The sequence below is a fragment of the Ambystoma mexicanum genome, chromosome 4q (genome assembly GCF_040938575.1).
Source record: "Ambystoma mexicanum isolate Mex_15411 chromosome 4q, UKY_AmexF1_1, whole genome shotgun sequence".
Lineage (NCBI taxonomy): Eukaryota > Metazoa > Chordata > Amphibia > Caudata > Ambystomatidae > Ambystoma > Ambystoma mexicanum.
Window position 1 is genome coordinate 583,428,841 of NC_090928.1, and position 22,451 is coordinate 583,451,291.

At 44.7% G+C, this 22,451-nt stretch overlaps 1 protein-coding gene across 1 annotated transcript in view; it reads left to right on the forward strand.

Annotated features, from left to right (window-relative positions):
* Window positions 1–22,451, forward strand: part of MTHFD1L (methylenetetrahydrofolate dehydrogenase (NADP+ dependent) 1 like) — a 2,103,853-nt gene that overhangs the window by 602,861 nt on the left and 1,478,541 nt on the right. Inside the window, exon 11 of the mRNA XM_069608130.1 lies at window positions 17,932–18,105. Within this exon, the coding sequence (XP_069464231.1) occupies window positions 17,932–18,105 (174 nt within the window). The remainder of the gene's footprint in view (window positions 1–17,931; window positions 18,106–22,451) is intronic.

The following is a 22,451-nucleotide window of genomic DNA, read 5'->3' on the forward strand; positions in this document are numbered from 1 at the left end:
GGGGAGAATCTTATGCTCACATCGTATTTCTGTGCAATCTTTTTCCAGATTGCATAGGTAGATAGTACAGTGTTCAGCGTGTTATGTGGGACTGGGATGTGGCTGATAACAGCTCGCAGTAGGTTAGGGGATGCGAGGGCTCGTTCTACCTGAACATGGGGTCGAATGAAGTGTATTGTGTACCAATGGCTTAGAAATTGTACCTGGGCCGCCCAGTAGTATTTCTCCATATCTGGAAGTGCGAGGCTGCTGCTTGATGTAGGTAAAGTTAATGTTGTGTAAGCTACTCGCGCTGGTTTCCCTGCCCATAGTAGTGTCAATATGAGGCTTTTAAGTTTTTGGAAAAATGATCTTGGGAAGAGTATTGGAATGTTCGTGAATAAATAAAGGAAGTATAACCATTTTAGTCAATGAGGCGCTACCCCAGAGTGTTAATGGGAGTGACTTCCACCTTTGGACCCGTTCTTGTAGGGAGGTAAGTGTTGCCACATAGTTGTCTTTGAATATGTCGTTATAACTGAGGGACATCTAAATCCCCAAGTAGCGGACCCTTGAGCTTTCCCACTTGAAATCATGATCATCTGCGAACTCAGTGGTATTCGGAGTTAATGGGAACACCACTGATTTTGAATGGTTGGTTTTAAGGCCGGAGACCTGGCTAAATCTGATCACTTCACGCAATATTGGGTTAAGATTATTTTGGGGGTTGCTGACAAATAACATCGCCGGCATATGGGGAGGCCACTATTTTGTGGGGACCTAGTGTGAGGCTTCTGTGTAATTGGAATTCTCTGTCTGGAGGCCAGGGGCTCCATCACCAAGGCAAAGATAAGGGTTGAGAGGGGGCAGCCCTGTCTGGTTCCACGTTCCAACCTGATGCTGGGGGGATCTAGTGTTGCCAAGACTGATATAGGATGTCGGGTTATTATAGAGTAGTGAGACCAGTTTAAGGAAGAAATTCCCTATCCCCATTTGTTTAGGTGTTGCAAAAAGAAAGGGCCATTCGACTGAGTCAAAGGCCTTCTCGGCGTCTAAAAGCACCGCTATTGCTTGCTGTGCCGGGTCAAGTGCCTCAATGACGCCGAAGAGCCTTCTGATGCCATATGTTGTTACGTCCTGGGATGAATCCGGCTTGATCATCCAACACAAGCGCTGGCATTATAGGAAGCAAACGAGTTGCTAGGATTTTGGCTAGAATCTTGTTGTCCAAGTTAATCAGGGAGATTGGTCTGTAGGATGCACAATCTTCAGGGGGTTTTCCCTCTTTGTGTAGAAGTATCACAGTGGCTTCTCGTAGAGTAGGTGGTAGAATTCCCCGCTCTGTGGCTTCTTTGTAGACCTGAAGTATTAGAGGGGCTATGGTGTTCGCGTGAGCTTTATAAAACTCTCCAGTGAGCCCGTCTGGGCCGGGCGCCTTGGTGTTCGGGAGATGCTTAATTGCTTCATGGATTTATGTCAGCGTTATTGAAGCGTTCAGGGGTTCATGTAAATCATTGGCCACCCAGTACAGTTCGGTATCCCTAAGAAAGTTTTGGAGCATCCCAGGGTCGGTGCTGCCCTTGGAGCTGTATAGGTCTTGATAAATTACGAAACACCTCGACAATGCCTCCTTTCGTGTAGACTCGGGTACCATTGGTGTCGTTGATGTATTCCACCCGAGTGAGTTTCTTGTCGATTGTTAGTAGCCGGGCCAGCAGTGCACCCGGTTTCTGGCCTTCACCATATTGTCGGATCTGATGCCTGTGTCCAAGGAATTTCCAATCCCGTTCAGCTTTCTCTTTGAATTTCAGTAATTCTTCCTTCAGATCCGCTTGGGTCAGTGGATCGTTTGAGGCGTCATTTTTGATTTCAAGCTCCTTTAGGCGTTTTTCACTCTGCCAGCTCCCGGCGTATCAACTTTAGGATTCAGTTTTCTTTTGCCATATATACTCCACGAACAAAGCACTTTAGTGTTTCCCATAGGGTGCCGGCGGAGTTCACTGAGAATTGGTTGGCCTCCAGGAAAGACGCAATTTCCTGCTGTAGTTCAGTTGCGAACACCGAATCGGCTAGTGAGCCTGGCTTGAATCTCCAGTTGAGCCTTGATGATGGCGCATTCGACGTCGTGAGATCTAGTGTTACCATCGAATGATCCGAGAAGGAGCGCGGGTGGATTTGGCTGGGTCCCAGTTGAATGAGCTGAAGGCTGATGCCAGAATATACTCTATGCGGGAGCTGGTATTGTGGACCGCTGAGTGGAATGTATATTCTCTGGCGTCTTGGTTGGCGTGTCTCCACGTATCTATCAGGTCGAAAGTGTGGCATATTTCTTTGACTTGGAGACTCGCTTTGGACGGTCTGCTTGTTGTGTTATGGGACTGATCGATTCTGGGATCTAGCGGTGTGTTGAGGTCTGCTCCCCAGATGATCGTTGCAGTGTCTGCCCTTCCGAGTTGTTTCATGATCCAATCAAAGTTGCTTGGTCCATCGGTATTGGGAGCATATGAGTTTACAAGAACAATTCCTTTCCCTGCTAGGAGGCTTCTCACCAACACCGCTCTCCCCTCAGTGTCCTCCTTCGATTCAATCAGACTGAAATTGGCTCTCGTCTATTAGGATGGCGACCCCCCTGCCATAGGATGAATATGATGAGAAGTACCTATGGCACCCCCATGACCGGGCCCATTGTAGCTCTGCGGGCGGAAGAAGGTGAGTCTCCTGTAAAATGGCTATGTTGACTTTGTGTCTTCTGAGGTATTGGAGGATTTTCCTTGTTTTGGTTGGTTGATTGCCACCTCGGATGTTCCATGTGGCAACTTTAAGCGGCGTCACTGGATGACAGGTGAGTAGAAGGTGCTGTGTCTGACGTTCTCAGTCGGATACGTCCAGAGATCGGGTTTTCCCAGTGTCCTAGCGGCATTACTGGGGTGAGGCATGAGCATGTGGTTGTGGTGGTTCTCGGTTGAGCAGATGATGGCGGCTTCCTGTTACTACCCTCCCTCCCTTGTGTGGGCAACCCCCAACTGGCCCGCGGTGACCCTCCTCTAGTAAACAAGTGAATCAACATGGCTGCGCTTGGGGCGCTAGTAGCCTTCCAAGAGGGAAGTGGGCTCCCTGAGTTATAAAGAAAAGGAGCTGTGGCCTTGGTAAACTAGTGATTGTAGCGATTGGGCAATCGCGTTGATTGTTGCATTGAGTGTCATGTAGTTTATGGTGGGTCCCTTCTCACCCGATCTCTTCGTTGTGGTCTCGCGTTGTTGGGGCCGGGTCCACAGCCGGCTCAGTCTAGGTACTCACTGGCTTCATCCGGTGTGTTGAAGAACTGAGACCTCCCTTCATGTTGGATGCGGAGTTTGGCGGCAAAGAGCATGGAGTATTGAATTTGGTTGTCCTGTAATCGACGTTTGACGGCTGTGAATGTTCTTCTTTGCGCCTGGACTGCTTGGGAGAAGTCGGGGAAGAATTGGATCTGGTCTCCATCATATTGGAGGTTACCTTTTTCTCTCGCCGCCCTGAGAATTGCGTCCCTTTCCTTGTAATTTAGGAGCTTTTCTATAATCGGACGAGGATTTGTGCCTGGGACTGGTCTGGCGTAGGGTACCCTGTGTGCTCTTTCGACGACAAACAGTTCGGATTAGATCTCATCGCCAAATAAATGTTTGCAAATCTTTTCTACGTGATCTTCCATTTTGCACTGAAGCTGCTGTTCTCTTACCCCCACCAGTCTAAAGTTATTTCTCCTTGAATGACCCTCCAAATCTTCGTTCTTGGCAGACACTGCTTTCATCTGGGATTCCAGTGTAGATACCCTGGAGGTTAGGGACGCTGCCCCGTCGTCTAGGTCCGATATGCGTTGCTCTGCTGTGTCCAGCCTGTCCGCGTGTTTGTCAAGCCGATGTTGGAGCTGATCGACCTTTGAGGAACGTGCGTCTAGCTTGCAACCCAACCCTCCGATTCCAGCTTTTAGCTCGAGTAGGATCTCCCTGATATCGAAATTTAGCGTCCCTTCTTCAGCTTGGGGGGCCTCTTGTATGGTGTTGGGTGTCCTGACCCACGTTTAAGCTATCATGCTGCAACATTTGGTGCTGTGGGCATAGAAAATTCAAGATGGCGGAAAACCCACATGTGCGCCGAAATCCAGGAAAGCTGCGCAGTTTGTGCGCCCACCAAAATGGTTGCCTCACTTGCCACCCACCAGTGCGAGAATGAAAGGCCGGGTTGCCATGAGGGAAATGGGTTGCCAAAGGAAAAACAGTAGCGCCGGTTAGCTTCAAAGCGCTTTAAAATCACCATTGGACTACCCGCACAGTAGTCTGAAACCATTGGGAATGGCAATGCTGATTGCCAAATGCAACCTAGAATTGTTGGGAATTCATTTTCTTAAATCCCAAAAATGGGTGCAGTACCAGTACTCACCACTATCCAAAAGCCGGCAGTTTAAAACCACCCTGTGTTTCTCTGAAGGCAAGCCAAAGTGCCTATTTCAAACATTGCAATATGTGCAAAATATTCACTGAACACCAGCAGACATTTGGTAGAATGGAGTTTTGTGTGCCTACAAAATCTGGGAAATGAAGAGCCCAGAACAATGCTTATAACAAAACTGGCTGAGCTATGGAGTCAGCAGTTTAAGTTGCACTGGATTTAAAGACACTAAAATCGAAAATGTTTAGATTAAATGAGTGACCTATATTTGAGTGTCACATAGGTTGCAATTGTTTAAATGTCATAGTTTTAAACTTAGAATCAGCCTTCTAGCTGCATAGGTGAAAATGTTTAGTTTTATTTGAATGCAGGAACTGGGGAACAAAAAGTGACATTTTATCTGAAACCTGGCTTAAGGAACTTGATTTTGCTTGGCAGCTACCCCCATCAGGAGTGAAACTTGAGTCACCACTGTGTTCCCAGGCCAACCTTCCTTTTGCTGCCCACACTAAGGATATGCCATCTATCTGATAATTGAATTACCTGTGCTCTGCAGGAGAGTGAACAAAGCCCTCTTCACTCAGGCAAAGGTTTTATTACGCAGTCGTAAAATGTAGCTTCCTCTTGGCAGGAGCTGGGAGGGGCACTGCCTGTGAGAGCAAGCTGGCTTGGCAGAACTGGAAAAACCAGAATTCTACCTTGTGCTGAGAGGAAACCACACCCCTTTGGAGCCAGAACATAACTCTAAAAAGATGAATAACTCATAGAGCGGACATGTGAAAATTTTATAAATGATACCATAATTCTTGTGATTTTTCTGCCCACAGTTTAAGAGGTTTTTAGAACCGGTGGTATGTTCAGGGGGGTTTTAGCGGAAAAATGGATATTACTCTAACTGTATGCATGTTAAAAATCTGAAACTTCATCAGTTAATGTCCCTACTCCCTGCGCACATGTATGTAAAGTTGGGTCCATGTCAGAAATTGAGAAATCAGTTAAAAAGTCCATTATGTGCCATCTCTGAATGCAAGCTCCTAGAAACAGCAGATTTGGACAGAGACATGGCTAAATTCAGCCACACCATGTATATGTAATTTCAAGCAACTGTGTAACTGTGAAATATGTCTTTTATTATCAAATATAGAATGTGTGCAATCTGACAGAGGAGTGTCCTATCTGCAAGCCATAAAATGACATCCCTCTGACTCACAGTTCATTCCCCAATCAAATGATAAATGGAAGTTTGACCAATTAGAAGCTGAGAGAGAGATAGGGTCAGTGATGCTAGAACACACCCACATTCTAAACACATAAAAGCAGACAGACAGGACAGATAGGGACCTTCAATTCCATTTGCTGCAACGCACTCTGCCGGAAAAATCCATACTTACCTCCATCAATCTTCAAAGAGCCAACCCTTAGACTCCAAGATAAACAGAGACTTCAGAACCTTAACCAAAAAGGCCACTGCCAGCAAGAGTATTTGTCAGCAGGCCTCAAAATATTTTTGCAACTGAACTCTTCAGGCAGCCGGGTGAGCCGTCTGAATTTTGCCAAGAACTTTTGCAAGAACCCGGTGACAGAGATATCCAAAGAGAAGGCAGGACCCGACCCAGAGAACCGGTGCCTAGCAGAGAGAAAGCAGTGCTGTACCCAGAGAGACCCAGACCAGACCGCTGTGAGCAGTTCCAGTGGCCAGGCGCTGTGAGCAGAACCCGGGAAGACCTGACCAGACAGTTGACCAGATCGTGACAAAGCCGCTTTCCGGTTCAAAATCTCTTGTGAGTACTCAGCAAAACTCAGAACACATCTCTTAGTTAAAATCATATAATTCAATCCATTTTTAATCTAAGTAGAACTGCAGCTTAGCAATTGTGTTATCCTGCCATCATTTTTAAAGCTGAAAAAGTGTGCGTTTAAAATTTGCAAAACCCAAAACGACCTCTAGTAAATCGGTCATATCTCCGCAACCGTTTGGGCTAGAGACTTGCAGTAACTTTCCTCTGATAGCTTAGAGTCGTGGCTTTCCTACGAACCTAGAACCGCATCCCTACACCCTATAGTTTTACCGCAATCGCGGAACACGCATCCGCGAATTTTACCGCGATTTGCAAATTTCTTCACGTGTAAAACTGCTGCTGCTTGCCTTCCATTTGCCAGAAATTCGTTTAACCTGCTAACTATCCCTGCCTCATTGCTAGTGTGAGACTGGACTAATATTAACTAGATACCACTCACCCTGAACCTCTGAAAGGGAATTAAAAAGCATTTCCAGCATATTTCTCATCCATTGCTAGCACATATCAAAGCATTTGGGCCTGTGTTTTCAAAACTCCTATCTATTTTCTGTAAGCTTGCTGGGATTGAACTGAATCACATTTGATTGCATTTCTGAGAACTGTGTGCTTCCTTCCATTTCCTTGCATTGCATCAAGGGGGGGAGGGGATTGCCAGAGAAAAGTGATTACCTTGTTTGTTGAAATCATATTGAGTATTTTCTATACTGCATTTCATTCATTCAACATTACATCCAGTTGAACTCTATAAAGCATTCTCTACCACATTATACTTCTGTACCTATTTACCAGTGTGCTACCTTATCCATTCCTTGTCAACTCCTTATTGATTATAGAGAAGCGTGTTAGTGCCAGATTCTCCGTTGTTGATCTTTATCATATCAGATTAAGTGTGCTATTCAATTATTAATTTATTATAAAGTGTGATATATATATATTTTAAATTATCAAATAAACCTTTTAAACTTGCAAAACAGAACTACTTCTTGGCTCAGTGGGGTCAGGGGGATTCCAAGAGAGGGGTGTTATATAGGGGTAGACATCCAGAACGCATGAACTGGACCTAAAGATATATCAATAAGGGTTTTCATTCAGTATTATAGACTAGGCGTTGACTTAGCTGTAGTGTTGAATTGAATCCTCTTACAATGGGCGACGGTGGTCTTTTGTTGGTGTTGGGTGTTTTGGCTGAGGAGCTCGCCTCAAAGTTCAGTTTTCTTTGGGCCTTATCTATTTTCCCCATGGCTGACCTGTTGGCGGTCGTTACTGGGTTGTCGGCAGTGTTGCAGGAGTGCTTGTGCGAGACCTCCGGTGCTCTGGCTTGTGTCAGCGCTGTGTTCAGATTGTTTTGGGCGCCTCCGATGGGAGTATGGGTTATGCGGGTCTCTTTCCCTTGGTGGCTTGTGGATCTGTCTGGTGTCTCTTTAGCACTTAGACATTGCAGTGCAGCGTGTGCTCATTGTTGTTTAGGGGGCCTGAAGTGTTCAAGAGTTCTGGCCGCTGCCGTGCACTGGTTGGTGTCCTGAGCTCTTGTTTGATATAGCGGATACGCAGGTGGACTTGTGCCAGTCTGTCCGGGGCAGGAGCCAACTCTCGCGCTTGTGTTGGGATTAATAGGTTCGAGGGCCAGTGCTTTTTACTGTTGTGTCTCGTTTGTGCAGATCACTATATTGTTGGCAGCGTGGCCGGTTGATTAGTGAGGATAGCCGTACCGTTACTGCAGAGTCAGTGGACGGCGTTATGTTGCCCCTGCCGCGTGGCGTGGATCAGCAGAGGATGAATGGACCAATGTCAATGGACCAGGGTATGGGTAATGGTGGTATGTGCTGCAGGTTGCTTTGCCCCCGGGACTGGCCGCATCAAGTTTGGCTGTGGTGGATGCTGTCTCATGGGTCTGGGGCGCTCCATAGGGTTGGGGCGGGCGCGTCTTGTTTTCCCGCCGCGGGACACACGCGGCGGCTGTGGGCCGTGACCGAAGGGGGGGGGCGGTCGTGGCTGCAGACGGCCACCGGCGTCCGGTGCGTGGTTGTACTGTGGGGCTGTGACGGCCCCGGGGCACTCCTACCTCAGATTCTCCGGGAGCGGGTTCCGAGGCCGCCACACCGATGCGCCACCTTGTTGGAAGCCGTTGGATAGGCTCCTCAGCCGGGACCTGGATCAGCCTTGTCTGCCAGGCTTCTGGATCGCCCGTGTAGTCAGGGCAATGTTGGGCCGCCTTTGGCGATCAATGCCGCTCCTCTCTGTCGCGTGTCTTGGGCACCAGGTGTCTCCCTCTGGAGGGCGCGTAGTACGCGCTCGCTGCTCGGCCCCTGCAGGCGGCCGTCTCCCCGCGCTGCGCGCGCTCGGGCCACCGTCAGCCGAGACACATTGGGTCCGGAGCTACGTTTTTGCTACTTCTGTGACCAGGCGAGTTTCTCACAAGTCTGGGCAACAACCGGTGGGCGAAAACGGTGTCACAGCTTAGGATTTCAGCAGGATTTATAGGGAGCCACACAGAGCTCTCTAGGAAGCCGCCATCTTGGTCAGCTCTCTAGCGCCCTACGGGTTTTTATTTTGTTCTTCCAAGGGGTTGACCTGAGGGCTGTCACTGTCCCGCTTTTCTCCCTGTGGGCTTCTGCCACCATAGCCCAGTCGTTCCTATGCCCCAAGATTGTCGGCAGTTATCAGTCACCCCTTCTGTCTAAATACCCGACTGGCTAGTCGTGTGCGCCTCAAGGCAAATGCCTTATCTAACTTACTCCATCCAGGGTCTTCTACGTGGATCCTATCTTGGATTCACACCCAATGGTAATGGCTTTCAGCAACCTTGGTTTCTTTTGGTCTTCCTTTTTCACGCCCTCATATTCCTTGCCCTGATGGTCCTTCTACTCTCTTCTTTCAATTCCTCCCACCATTTCCCCGCTTTTCTCTTTCTCTCGCTCTCACTCTCTCTCTCTCCCTTCAATATTCTTCTTTCTTTGGTCGCGCCTTCATCCTACCTTGTGTTCTTTCTCTCTCTTTCTCTCGCTTCAATATTCTTCTTTCTTTGGTCGCTCCTTCATCCTACCTTGTGTTCTATCAACTCTCCACTCTCCACTCCTCCTTGCACGCTCACCCTCTTTTTGCTCCCCCACTTTGGCTCATCCCCTTTTTTCCCCTTATCAACATTTGGTCCTCAAGCACGTTTGGTCCCCCAGACTAAGCTCTGCCCCAGGGGCTGTTATAAAGGTCTGAATCCATACATTCTGCATTAATCCCTCCCCTTTTTCAGCAGTGGGTCAACCGGCATGCAATTATTGCAATCTAAAACAATTAGTGTTCCCCTTTTTAATTTTATGAGTGCTGCTGTTGCGCTTCCTGATCACTGCTGGTCTGCAGCTGGTAACAATCCGCTGGCTTTCTGTGCTTCGCTGCCTCTCTCTGGTTGGTGAATAGCATGTTGCTCACACAGATCTGTTGGCTGTGGTCCTAGGAAGGAAGAGAGAAATCACTGGCCAGTATTTTAAAAGGAAGACTTGGCATGATCAAAAGTGGTACTTGCAACCAGGCCCATAAGGGGAAAACATAGATTGGGCTCCTCAACTCCCCCACCCGCCTCTGGGGCATGACTGGCTCTGGGAAGCACCCTGGTTGGCCTCCTGCCGGAGTTTGAGAGGGACCCCCGCTGACATGGTTGTTCCAGAGGCTGCCCCCATTCCACAAAAGATCTATTATGGAAACTTGTTTCCATAAATTACATGTGATCAATTTTCAAGGCATTTGTGGATCTCAGGGGGGAGGTCACTCTCTAATGCTGGAGTCTGAGAGGTATAGGGGCAATTTTACCAGTTCATCCTTTGGATAGTGCAAAAGGGGTTTCAGTTTGATACATTTCAATGGGTAGTCATTTTAGTGTTTTAAGTGTTGGAGAAATATGGTTGTACTTGAGCCCAAAGATAAATCTGGCTGCTAATGTCTGAATCAGTGGCCCTTGATGACAAACTGTATCTGGAAGCCCAAGTAGAGGGCTTTACTAGTCTAGTTTACTTGGAGGGGGAGAGGGAGGAAAGGTTTTAAGTTCAATTTTGTGGTGGGTGGTTAACCGGACAAGGGTTTTCTTGATTGTGTGGAGCGGAGTGTGACTTTTTGGTAATTGTATTTATTTGTATTTATTTGCTGTTTGAAGGAGAGGGTATTGTCAAAAATCCCCTGAGTTTTGTTGTTTCCATGGGATATTGGGAGGGCCCAGTTTGTTTGACCACTCGATAGGTCTTTCTGCTCTTTGACTGGTACCTAGAATGAGAATGATGGTCTTTCCTGCATTGAAGCACAGCGTGTTGTCTGTCATCCAGTTCTGGTTTGCTGCTAGGCACTCATTGATATTTTCATTCATGGTTGGTTTAAAACAGTAACTGCATATTGTCAACGTATAAAAATGTGACCGGTAATATGTCAGTAAATGCCCACAGTAATATAGATGATCTTTGGAACGCCACATGGTTGTGTAAGGGGTTTACAGACGAGTGTCCCCTTATTTGGCCATGTCATTCTGTTGGTCAGGAAGTATGCAACTCCCTCATGTACTATTCCTTCTATGCTTCAAGTGTTATATAGTTTCCCCAAGACTTTTGTCATGATCAACTGTATCGTACGTTGCTGATGGATAATAGGATGAGTACCCCTGCCTGTTTCCAGTTCAGAATGCTTAAGATGTCTTTTGTATCAACCAGGGTAGTTTATGTACTTGGCTATAGCCCTGATGTTGTCATGCCGAGGGTTCTGAACTTCACTGTGTTTTTTTCGATTGGGAAGTGACTAGCATTTGTATGATTTCGGCTACAAAAAGGGATGTTGGTAATGGGTCTGTTTACCAAGGACATTGGGGTTGTTGACACTTTTTTTTTCAGTAGAGGTCTGATGGTGGACTTTTTAGGTATGAGGGTATTAGCACTGATTGGAGTGAGGCATTCAAAAATGTACACTAGGCTAGGGCCACAATTTGTATTTTAATGTGTATTTTGAGATACTGGGCAAGGACAATAAAGGCTTTCATTTGTTTTAAGGACTGTTTCTAATTTGGACTGAAATTGAGTTAAGTTATTGGTTTTAGCTTTGAATACCTATGGCACGATCCCTTAGTGCTCAGCCCAGTTGTATGCTTTCTGTTTTCTTGTGGAAATGGCCACATCATTGTTCAGAGTTTCGGAGAGGGCCGGTCTTGTTTTTGGTCTGGTTAGGGTTTGTTTTGGGGGCGTCCAGAATACTGTTGACCTAGATGAATTGTTCTTGTGATCACAAATCTGTAAGCCTTGGTGTGGTGGAGGCAGGCTATTTTGTCCTCCTTTGATTTAGACTCTTGGTCTTGTTTCCAGTTTTCTACCATCCCTCTTTGGAACAGCTAGTTTTAGGGTATGCTACTTTTTTAGTGTATTTATTTGATTTTTCCATGATGAAGGGAAAATTGTATCAATCATGTCTTCTAGTTATCAACAGATCATATAAACTGAACTACTGCTTGAGCCTACTTGTTGGTCTCCTCGCTACTCATTTTCTCCTGTAAATAAAGTTCTCAATCTTGCTACCCCGATCCTCTCCACTGCTACACACATGCCTCCAGATAAGGTGAGTGCGAGGCCTTTTTATGCATGAAAATCTTGCAAATACGACAGCTTTATTATTTTCCTGGGTACATTTACACACAGGTTTAGAGCAGAGGGCAGTGCAAAGGTCAGGTTACTTGATAGAAACTAGGAGGCTTCTTTTGATTTTTATCTACATGGATGTAATTGCAAGCCACCTCTGAAACAGAATGTATTTCTCTGAAGCCTTTCAAAAAAAGAAACTGCACACTGTGATAAAAATAATGGTTTCTTTCCATTCAGCTTTAGAAGCACTGTGCATAATTTCCTCGAGTTTTAGGATTGTATAATTCATAAAATGGAAAACTATTTTTCAATTGAGAATTCATATTTTGTAACATTATGCTTTTTCCAGTGAAAGCAAACCAGTATTGCACAATTTTATTTTTCACAGTTCTGGTGCTGTGTGCATAATCATGCGGAGGCAGATCATTTTTACACTCATACTTTCATTTACATTCTAAATATGTGTGTAAAATGACTGCACAGTCTAGATTACATCCATTCAACCTTGCAGTCAATGGGGTATATTACTATAAATGGTCAGTGGCAGCAGAGTCTTTGCTCAAGGGTGAGTGATTGTCATTACACCAATCACAGGTGTTCTAGCCTCTCAAATCTTTAAGACTACAATTAAAACATCCAAAATCTGACTCTCCAGGAAGTGCAAGCGCTGTTCAAAAACAAACAAATTGAAATAGAAACTCAGCAAACCCTGTCCCTGTGATAATCAGATAGGTATCTAACTTCATGTAGGGGTTCATAAATGGTTCATCCAACAACTAGGTACTCTATTATACCTCAGTCGATAATCAGTTTACCGACTTCTGAAGTATGTTAGCCAATAAGATAGTTCAGCCGGATGAGCGCTCATTGCTGCAATCTTTGTGTGATCTGTAGGTTGCAGGCTCGAATCCTAGCAAGTCCAACTCAGCCTTTCATCCTTTCGAGGTCAATAAAGGAGTACCGATTTTGGTTTGGTGATAATTGTGATAAATATGTTCTATGTACAGCGCTTGGCCAAAAGCGCTGTATAAATAACCATTTGACCATTAGATTCGATGTAGAATTTAGCATGAAGTCATTGCCTCTCTGCACTGTTGTATCATAACATTGGCATACCATTAGGTAGTAATAGTTCCAGGAAATGAGGACTCATTAAACATCAAATGACAATTCTGCTATCGAACCTCGAAACACAATACAATTCATGTTTGCTTTACTATGTAATTGGCTAGGGTTTTGTGATTTGAACATTTAAATATATACAGGAGAGATCAAATGGCCAGACCTTAGAGAAATAATGAAAGGTGTATCTGTCACAATGCAGAAAGCTGCCATATGATAATGATTTCCATAGTTTGTGCATGCGTCGGCTGGATGTCACATACATTTTACTCTCTTGCAAAGGAGAAAAGTCATTTTTACTCTCTTAAAATCACATTTACTCTCAAAGTTTAAATACAGGGAGTAAAATACTCCCACCTCAAAATCTTATCTGGAGCACTGGCTACACACCAACACCATGCTCTTTTGAATCTGCTATTCCACATATATATGCATTCTCTTACCACTGTCTTTTACTAACTGCACCTCTTTACCGTCCACCTCAGACTCTGCATTCCTCCTCTCCCATCAACCTTTGTGTCCTGCTCCTTGTGAGACTTCTTCCTGCTTATTTTCTCTATTTACCTCTCTACTGGAATCCCCTCCCTTCTGACATTAAAGCTAGTCCATCAATGAAATTGTTTAAGATTAGAACTTAACCTTCTTAACAGCAAAATGGTAGTGCTACCGCCACCCCTACCAGTGCCCACCGACAGAACTCGGTGCACCCCTCCAGATAATGCTGCATGTTTGTATAATAACATTTATATGTATATTACTTGCATGATAGGACTCTGTCCTACGTGTAAATGTTATTTGCCCCTTGTTTGCATTTCCGATCAGTGTGTCTGTACCACCTCTTCATCTCCTGGACCTATGCTCGACCAGATCACCATCTCTTTTTGTAAAGACTACTACAGGGAATTTCCCTTATCTATATTGCCTCCTATGTACTTTGCTTCTCTGAGAAGTGACATCCTGCAATTTCAATACATAAAAATAAATACAAAATATGCACCTGACTAAAGTACCGAAGGTACGAAAGTACATTCAGAAGCACGTTCAGGTCAACAGGCCTTTTGATCTCCCAGCCCATGAGTGCACTTTCACCTCAAGTGGTTGGGGGTCATTTGCAGTCTTAGTTGAGATTATTCAGTGTGGTCTGACCATAGAAGATATGTTGGGGGACACCTGCATCTGTGTTACACTGATGGTAGGAATTGGATCTTGATAGTTTATGGTAATGAGGACTGGGAAACCTCAGGCGTCCTGCCATCAGTTGGATTATTTGCAACCTAAACCACAGATGAACTGGCAGCAGGGATGCTTGGCGGGGCCACATGTTGATTCGATAACGGTAGTCAAAGTCCTAAAGCCAGCCACGGGTAGGAATATATGTAAGGGAGCCTACAACGAACGGGCATACGGCCTTTATCAAGATGACAATTGACTACAGGGCCAGCACAGCACCTCTTGCATGCCTTTCATTCTTTACATTTCAAAAGGGCTTGGGGAGAGCTTGGCAAATGATTGCTTCCTTTATAGGACAAGCATTCCAGGTACGATTGCTTAAAACATTTTTGATGGAATAATCCCCCCCCATCGGCTTGCTTCCTCCTAGAAGATTCTTTATTTCACCCATGTGAGTTCCTCGATTCCACTGTGAGTCTTCTGATGGGTAACCAATGATTGTGCTGTGTCTTACTCTCTGAAATTCTAGGATAGTCTTCATATTTACTATCAAAGCAAAGTCCCGGCAATGCCTGACACTAGTGACCAATGGGGCCCATCCAGAGTGTCTCTAAGGCCCTTTGTAACACAGGTCACCGACACATAAATTTAGAACACATTTCTTTTTGCCTTTACTTGTCTGAAGATAGGGGCACGTAACACCCACTGAAATTAGACTTCTTAGCCGTGCTCACCGGTCAGGGCCTTGGGGCCTGCCCTTTTCTTCCCAGGGTTAAACAAGTCAAGGTTGTGCTTGTATGGCCCACACCACAACTTGTTCACTCGCTTGTCAGACTTGTGTACTTTATCTGGGCTTGCACCTATACTACGCTGTCCAGCCTATGGCTGGAAAGGGGAATGGGCTAGAACTGTGGGGCATGAGGGCTATGCTAAGCTATTGTATATATTTTTGTTTTTTTGGCTACTCCAGTCTTCCCTTGTCCTCCTATTCTATTTGTGTTTGAGGACCTGGTCTTTTGAGCAGAAATATGTGGAGTGTGTTAGTCAGTAGACTGCCAGTCCTGCAGGCAGATGACTTCAAGTAATGGATAGTTAGCACATGAGCCAGTGGTGATTGGAGCAAAATGGCCAGGGGAAAATTAAGACCAAGACTTACTCAAAGATAGTTAATGAGGGATATTTAAAAATAGATGACCGTAAGGGCAGTGTTGGTAGGAAGAGTGGGATTGGACTCCACCTTCAAAGTGGCGCTTACGTGCAGACTAGAACCACTGAATCTTGATTGATATATATATATATATATGAGAGAGAGAGAGATATATATATATATATATATATATATATATATATATATATATATATATATATATATATATATATATATATATATATATATATATATATATATATATATATATATAGAGAGAGAGAGAGAGAATTTTAGGCGGCAGTGGTTGTACATGGGTAGTCACCCAGCATGTAGGTGGTGGGGAGAGGAGTGGGGGAGGCTACAGGGCATTTGTGGCAAAATTAAGAATTATGGGAGCAAACGATTAGCGAGTGAGTCTTGGGACGAAGCTGTGCAGTATTCAAGGTACCTGAGGGCGATGATATTGTTGCATGGCGGGTGAGTAGGAAGGAGATTGAACCTTGTGGCATTGGTTCTTGGTGTGATGGAGCTTTAGATCATGGTCTGAGAACCTCAAGCGTGCATGTTCTGGGGGAGAGTGTGAGGTGGTCGGGGAGAAAAGATGGCTGGTTCAAAGGCAAAGTGATAGCGAGGACTTCGGTCTTGGGGCAATTGAGTGCAAAATCGAGATTCAATTAATTTATAGATTGTGGAGAGACACTTGGAGATCCTCTGTGAGAGGTTGGTTTTGAAGGAGGGGGAAGGAGATGATTTGGGTAGTATCTCCTGGTTATTATCTGCAAAGATGTTGTAAAAGAGCACAAAGGATTGTAGAGCTATGGCTGCAAATTCTGGATTGAAGAGGGCCATAGAGATCTGTAGACTAGAGGAAGCTAGGAATACTGTGGTTTTCAACAGAATACCTAGATAACACTAGACTACAGGTTTGTGTCCCTCTCCAGTCCATACTCTGCAGCTGTAACTCTAGATTCCTGGGCTCATCCCTCTTCATACTTTACAGCTCTGCTTGTAAACAGACCACACTATCCAGGATTTTGGAATGGAGGGGGAGAAGGTACAGGCTGGTAGCTGGCAGGGCACAGAGGACCAATAGATTGCTTGTTGATGATCGGTAGTACTGAGGGGTTCCTTGAAGCACGCAGGAAAGGTTCCAGTAGGTATCAAGCGGCTGAAGAGGGATAGGGTTGATGTACGCTCTTTGATGGTGCCTGGAGCGAAGGAGTCTGCTGGAATGCTCAAAGGATTGGTGGTCTGGAAATTGGAAGCCAGGTTCAGTAGGTGAGGCTTTTGGGCAAGAATCCAGGCTAGAAAGGATAGTTGTGCGTGAATAGGTTAGGGAGGAGACCAAGTGGTTTGGTGCATCCTCTTGCTCTGTAATGCCCAAATAAGCATGACGGCCGCCTTCTAGGAATTGCTGTTGTTAGCAATGTGTTTGCGGAAGCCCTGTCGGCACCAGGAAGTAGGATATCTTTGTGCAGCCTTCTTGTTGCGTTATGTTATGAATGCAGCTGGACACTTGTAAAAGGTGTGTGTGTGTGTGCACACATTCTCCCCATGGCTCTCAGTTGTCACTTAAAGCTAGCGTGACCCCGTCCTCTGCTCCTGTGCCTGCCTATTCTGTTCATTCCCTGGATAGATCATCACATTAGGCCACGGCTGTGCCAAGAGCGCTGGCAGCACCTGGCTCCCCTTCATTGAGACTTGGGCCTGTGCCAGTGAAAACAGTGGCCGGCAGGGGGGATCTTGGTCACCCATTTCCACAAGTGGACCCATGTAGAACTTGTGGAGAAGTTAGGGCTGCGCTGTGACCTACAACAGCATTTATTTAAAAGTATTGTTAAAAAGAACACTTATTGTGCATCGAGTTGGAGTTGGAGTGGGCTTGGTTTGGGATTGGGAGGGAGGTATGTAACACACAACCTAGCAGCTATCCCAGAGTACCTTGCCATTAGATCTGTGCTGTCCTTGCGAATTCAGCTAACTCGAGAATCCCACAAACAGTCTGAGGGACGTCAGAGTTTCTAGCAAGCAAAAGTCAAATTAAACATGTAAAGCGGTAAAGAAAGAATTGTCTTTGGCATGGCACCAGTAACCGCTCCAGGGTGCTTTCCTGCTTTGAGGTTGTTTGTGTATATTTGGGGCTCTGAGTGACTTCACAGTTCCTGGGTTACTTTACTTAACTCATATTCCTATATACTTGGGTACCTACATTTTATAATGGGAAATTGTAGTTTAGGGGGTGACCCCATACTCGGGTAAGATGCAGGAAGCACGCAGGAGTATGAAAATAGAAGAGCTTTATTGGGAGACAGGGCATAAGGTTAGAAAGAGGGAGAGAGCAGAGGTAATATCCTCCTTCTAGTTGCGACTCCCATCCTGAATCCTAGCTGACATTCCTGCAACTCTGAGGGATCCCAGGGTTCCGGCCATGCTCTCCATTCCATGGCGTGCATTGCATGTAGCCATGCAAGCACCACACTGTAGAAATCCACACTTTGCAGCCTCTTGGAGCATGCCCCAGTTGACTCAACTTTCTACGAAGACTTGCGCTCAGTTGTGTCTTATTTGGCGTTTGTGTCCATGTCCCAATGGTTCTGGAATGTTCAGCGCGTGCGGTTCTGTGCACTCCAGGCATGACCACCTAAGTTGAAGTGCCCCCCTGACTGTCATTTGTTTTCCTTTGCAGTGATATTGACATCTCCCGGGGACAGAGCCCGAAAGCCGTGGATGTGCTCGCCAAGGAGATAGGATTGCTTGCAGATGAAATTGAAATCTACGGCCGAGCCAAGGCCAAAGTGCGTCTGTCGCTGCTGGAGAGGTTGAAGGAACAGCCAGATGGAAAATACGTCTTGGTTGCTGGGTGAGTGCGCAAACTTGGATCCTTTTTAACGTTTCCTTTAACATACTATTCACATAAACAGTTTCTTTAGTGTGTGCTAGTTTCGTGTTCACTTTTTCTCCCTCTGACGCAGAGGTTTTCACTTTTTTTTTTATACTTGACCCACTTCATGAAAAATATTGTTTCCGGGCCCAACCACAGGCTAATATTGCTTATATTTTATATTAAAATCAGTCACCGTAATCCCTTTAAAAAAAAGTCTCACTCCATCCCCTCTTGACATCTTTCCAGCCCCCCATGAGGACCAGCTCCTCAGTTTAAAGACCACTGCTGGGGTCTGGCGGCAGATGAGTGGTGAGCTTTGAATGTTTTTAGTTTTTGCTACTAGATGGCGCTGTAAGCACAGCTTGTAAGTCAAACCTATTGTCAGCAAGTGAAGCTAGGAGAGGGATGGATGGAGACGGCCTTTGGGCATTGTTTTGCTTTTTACACACACTCTGACCGCACATGGAAAGGCTAGCTCCTGGGTTCGTTCCGACCCACTGCCCACAGCGTACACCCTTGAGATCTCTTTTAGTTAGCTCTGTGATTTAAGGGGATGCCAGTGTTATTTCTAAGCAGTCTTCTAAAAGGTAATGGCTTAAATGCCGCTGTAAACCAGCTCCCGGTGTAATAAAAAGGTCAAATCTAAGTGTGTCTTCAACTGCTTGATTCATAGGCAATATGGGTGTCTCAGCATCTGTTCCTGGCACTTAGAATTACTGTTAAAAACAACCATTGTCTTTTCTATAACCATTAGAAAGGCAATGCCATTATATGCTCGGGTAATAACACCATCTGACAACTGTTGCCATCTTATGGCCAGGTAGTACCATTGCCAGTGCCCGGAAAATGCCTATCCCATTCCTACACAAAAACAAAACTGCTTTTCCAATATTTTTTTAGCATTTGTTTTTCACGTTCGTATTTTTTTTTTGCATTTAAGTGCACTAAACCAGGAGGCATCAAGGCTCTGGTTACAGATGGTAGCAAGAGAGAATAACAACCCGCCCGCCTTCTTGTTTTACAGATCCACCTGAGCGCTTGGGGACCAACTCCGTTGGTGACGGTGCGCGATATAAATTCCTTCATTTAACATATAGATTGATTACAAGGACACAGGAGCATGGAGTGAAGAGTTGATGATTATTCAATGAAAACCTGTCCACTGAAGAGCTTTTTTTTAGTTTTGTAATTATGTGCAAAACTGATGTACTACAGATTACAGCAGAAAAAGCAAAAAAAAAACAGGAAATTGGCATTCTCGATCGACGTCTGCACTCTGTGGAACCTCACCCATAAATATTAGGCTTGCACCTACCCTAATGTAATTCAGAAAGAAACTTGCATCTCTGATTGCACTTTCTGGTCGAGCCTATCCTCACCTTTAATCACTGCTCCTTTTGCTTAATCACATTTAACGCAGCCGTCTTGTAACTCGTGCCCCCTCACCTATATTCCTATTGTTGTGCAGCGCTCCACTGCTTCTCGAAAGTCTGTGCTTGATAAATTACCACAAAAAAATGTGATAATACTATGCGTTATGAGGAATCGTGGGATCACATCACTTGCCCCTGAGGCAAGGCAGGTGAGACCGCTACCTGATATTCCCCCTACGGGTAGTAAAAAGCAGGAGGACCTTACAGGAAATTACTTCCCTCATGGGGATGGTGACGTCCGTTCCATGGTGCAACTCCCTATCCCTCCTACTTTTGAGTCCCCAAAATCCTTCTGGTCAGTAAGAAAAGCCACAGATAATACCACTGTATGTTATTGTGACACTCCTCCCTTTCTTCCTATAAAACCGAATTCATTGTCTTGTGGAAATACTGTGAAGATGATGATTACATGAGTTATGCAAACTACTCTTTCATGTGACTTCCAAAGTACTGAGAAGAGATGGGCCTGAGGAGGCCTGAAGAGTGCATCATTGATACAGAAGAGGAACTTTGACATTGCCCTGGGGAGGACCCAGCTACCGACCAGAGAGACACATGACTTACTGAAGGGAAACCAGAGAGAAGCCAGTGTGAAAACTCACCTGCCGGGGAAGGTCAAACCTGGCAACTAAGACACAAGACGGAGAAGCAAGTCCTCGGTCGAGAGGACATGGCTGGAAAGTTGGAGGAAGCCTCGGGAACTAGGAAGCCGACCAAAGCAGAAGAGAGGATCCGGCCAACGGTGGCATGACTCCAGCAAGGTGGACCGGTTGGTCCCTAAACAACGCGGATACTGGTGAACTATTACTGGGCACCACGAATACTTGAGAAAATAAAAAGATGTGCTGCTTTAGGATTAAAATGGAGCGATCTCATATCCCTCACCTGACGAGAGGTGCACTGGCTCCCCATAAAAGCAAGAATTCTCTTCAAGACCCTCACCATTACCCACACATGTATTCAAAAGAATGCCCCTATATACCTCAATGACTGCATCACCCCAACATCTTTACCACAGACCTTCAAATATAGTACCAGCACACCTCTGAACATTCCGCGTTACAAGAGTAAAAGGGCAGGGGGCTCTAGCTTCCCTGTGGCCACACCTATGGTTTGGAACACTCTGCCTGGACTTATCCTAAAATTAACAATCCTACCAGCTTTTCAAGAAATTGGTTAAAACATGGCTCTTTGACATATATGATTGATGTCTCCTCCTCTGCTCTCAAGTCTTGTATTTGTAATGTTTATCTCTTGTCCTCGCAACCAAATCTTGTAACAAGTAAACTGATGTAACCCATGCTGTGATACCCCTGGGTTTGGGCGTTTTAACAAATGTAATAAATAAATAAGGTTTATTTGCGGCGTTGTGTGTGTTGATTATAGTAGTTACTACTAGTAGATGGTGTTTATTATCATTTGTTTCATTTGCTCTGATTGGATGGCAAGTATTTTTTATGTATTCTTTTAATTTCACTAACATGGACCTACAAAATTAGATTTGTCAATCAGTGGCATTTATATGTAGGCTTTTCGTTTATTTATTCATGTTAGTGAGGTTGAAGCTTTATTTGATTGTATTTGTTGTAATTTTAATGCAGTTTCAGCTATGCATTACTCCTAGCTGTTTTGAGTTTTCTGTGAGGTAGTGCAATTAATGATGTTTTGTAAATTCATTTTTGTCATTTCTTATTTTTTTATTTTGTTGTATCTTTATCGTTCTAATCATCCCAGTGGATTTGCACCAAATGGTGGACAGTTGCCTTCTGTGAAAGGTCAATCTATATTCAGCAAGTACAGAAAGCAATGATAAATGTGAACTAATTTTTTGTGTGGGGTGATTATTCACGGCTACAGACTGCCGCGCCATCTGATTGGATAGTCTCGTACGTGCAGATGTCAAATGGCATGGGCATAGCCACGTCAATATTTCGAAGCGTTTGATTGGCTTGTTAGTTGACATGCATAAACGTTACGTGTAGTCCGCAGTGCGTGATTTCATTGGTTAGTGGATCATGCGCGAAGATTGGTAGATGCGTTAAAGGAGTTCGATGTCCTATTGGCTCATTTTGCACATGCGGGTAACCCTCCCAGTCGTTGCTTCATGTAGCCGGGCATGCATCCTTAGTAGACGCCGCTATAAAACCCTTTTTTTATTTTTTTAAATATATCCATCTACATGTATATGGGCAGTAGCCTTGTACATATTTATTTTAAAATATATTGAGTGTAGTCTTTCTACATTTACTGAAACACTAACTATTCATGAACAGTACATGTAGTTAAGTACATATGCAAACACATTTTTTTTGTAACCGCTTTATTTGGGGGGGGAATGTGGTTGCACTATTGCTTTTTATTTTACTTTCTAGACATAATACATTGTTTTGTTTAGCCGAATTGTCTGTATTTTTAATGTTGATTATGTATGGAATAACAAAACCCTTGAAATTAAAGGAAACAACTTTAGTTACAAGGACGTCAAGGTGAGAACTTAATGCAAAAAAAACCTGGAAATTCAGCTAAAGCCACTTTAACTTCGAATCACCTCCTTTCATCATTTACTAAATCAATTCAACCCTGACGTATAAAAAAAATACCTATCGCAGTACTTGAAGACCTTATGTCACCTTTCAAGTATGATTTCCAAAATGATTCAGTGTCAAAAATATTTTTTTCCATCGAATTTTGCCAAGAAAATCGGGCGATTCGATGATAAATGATCTCAATTCATTATCAAATGTTCAAGAGTCTCACCCAAACCATCCATTTCACAAAATCGGCATGTCAAACTATCCACAGATGGTTACTTGAAATGTTTCTGTACTTCATGAGTGCTATGCAAATTCCAAGGGAATCTTGAAAAGGCTCTCTTAAGCCGTGGTCACG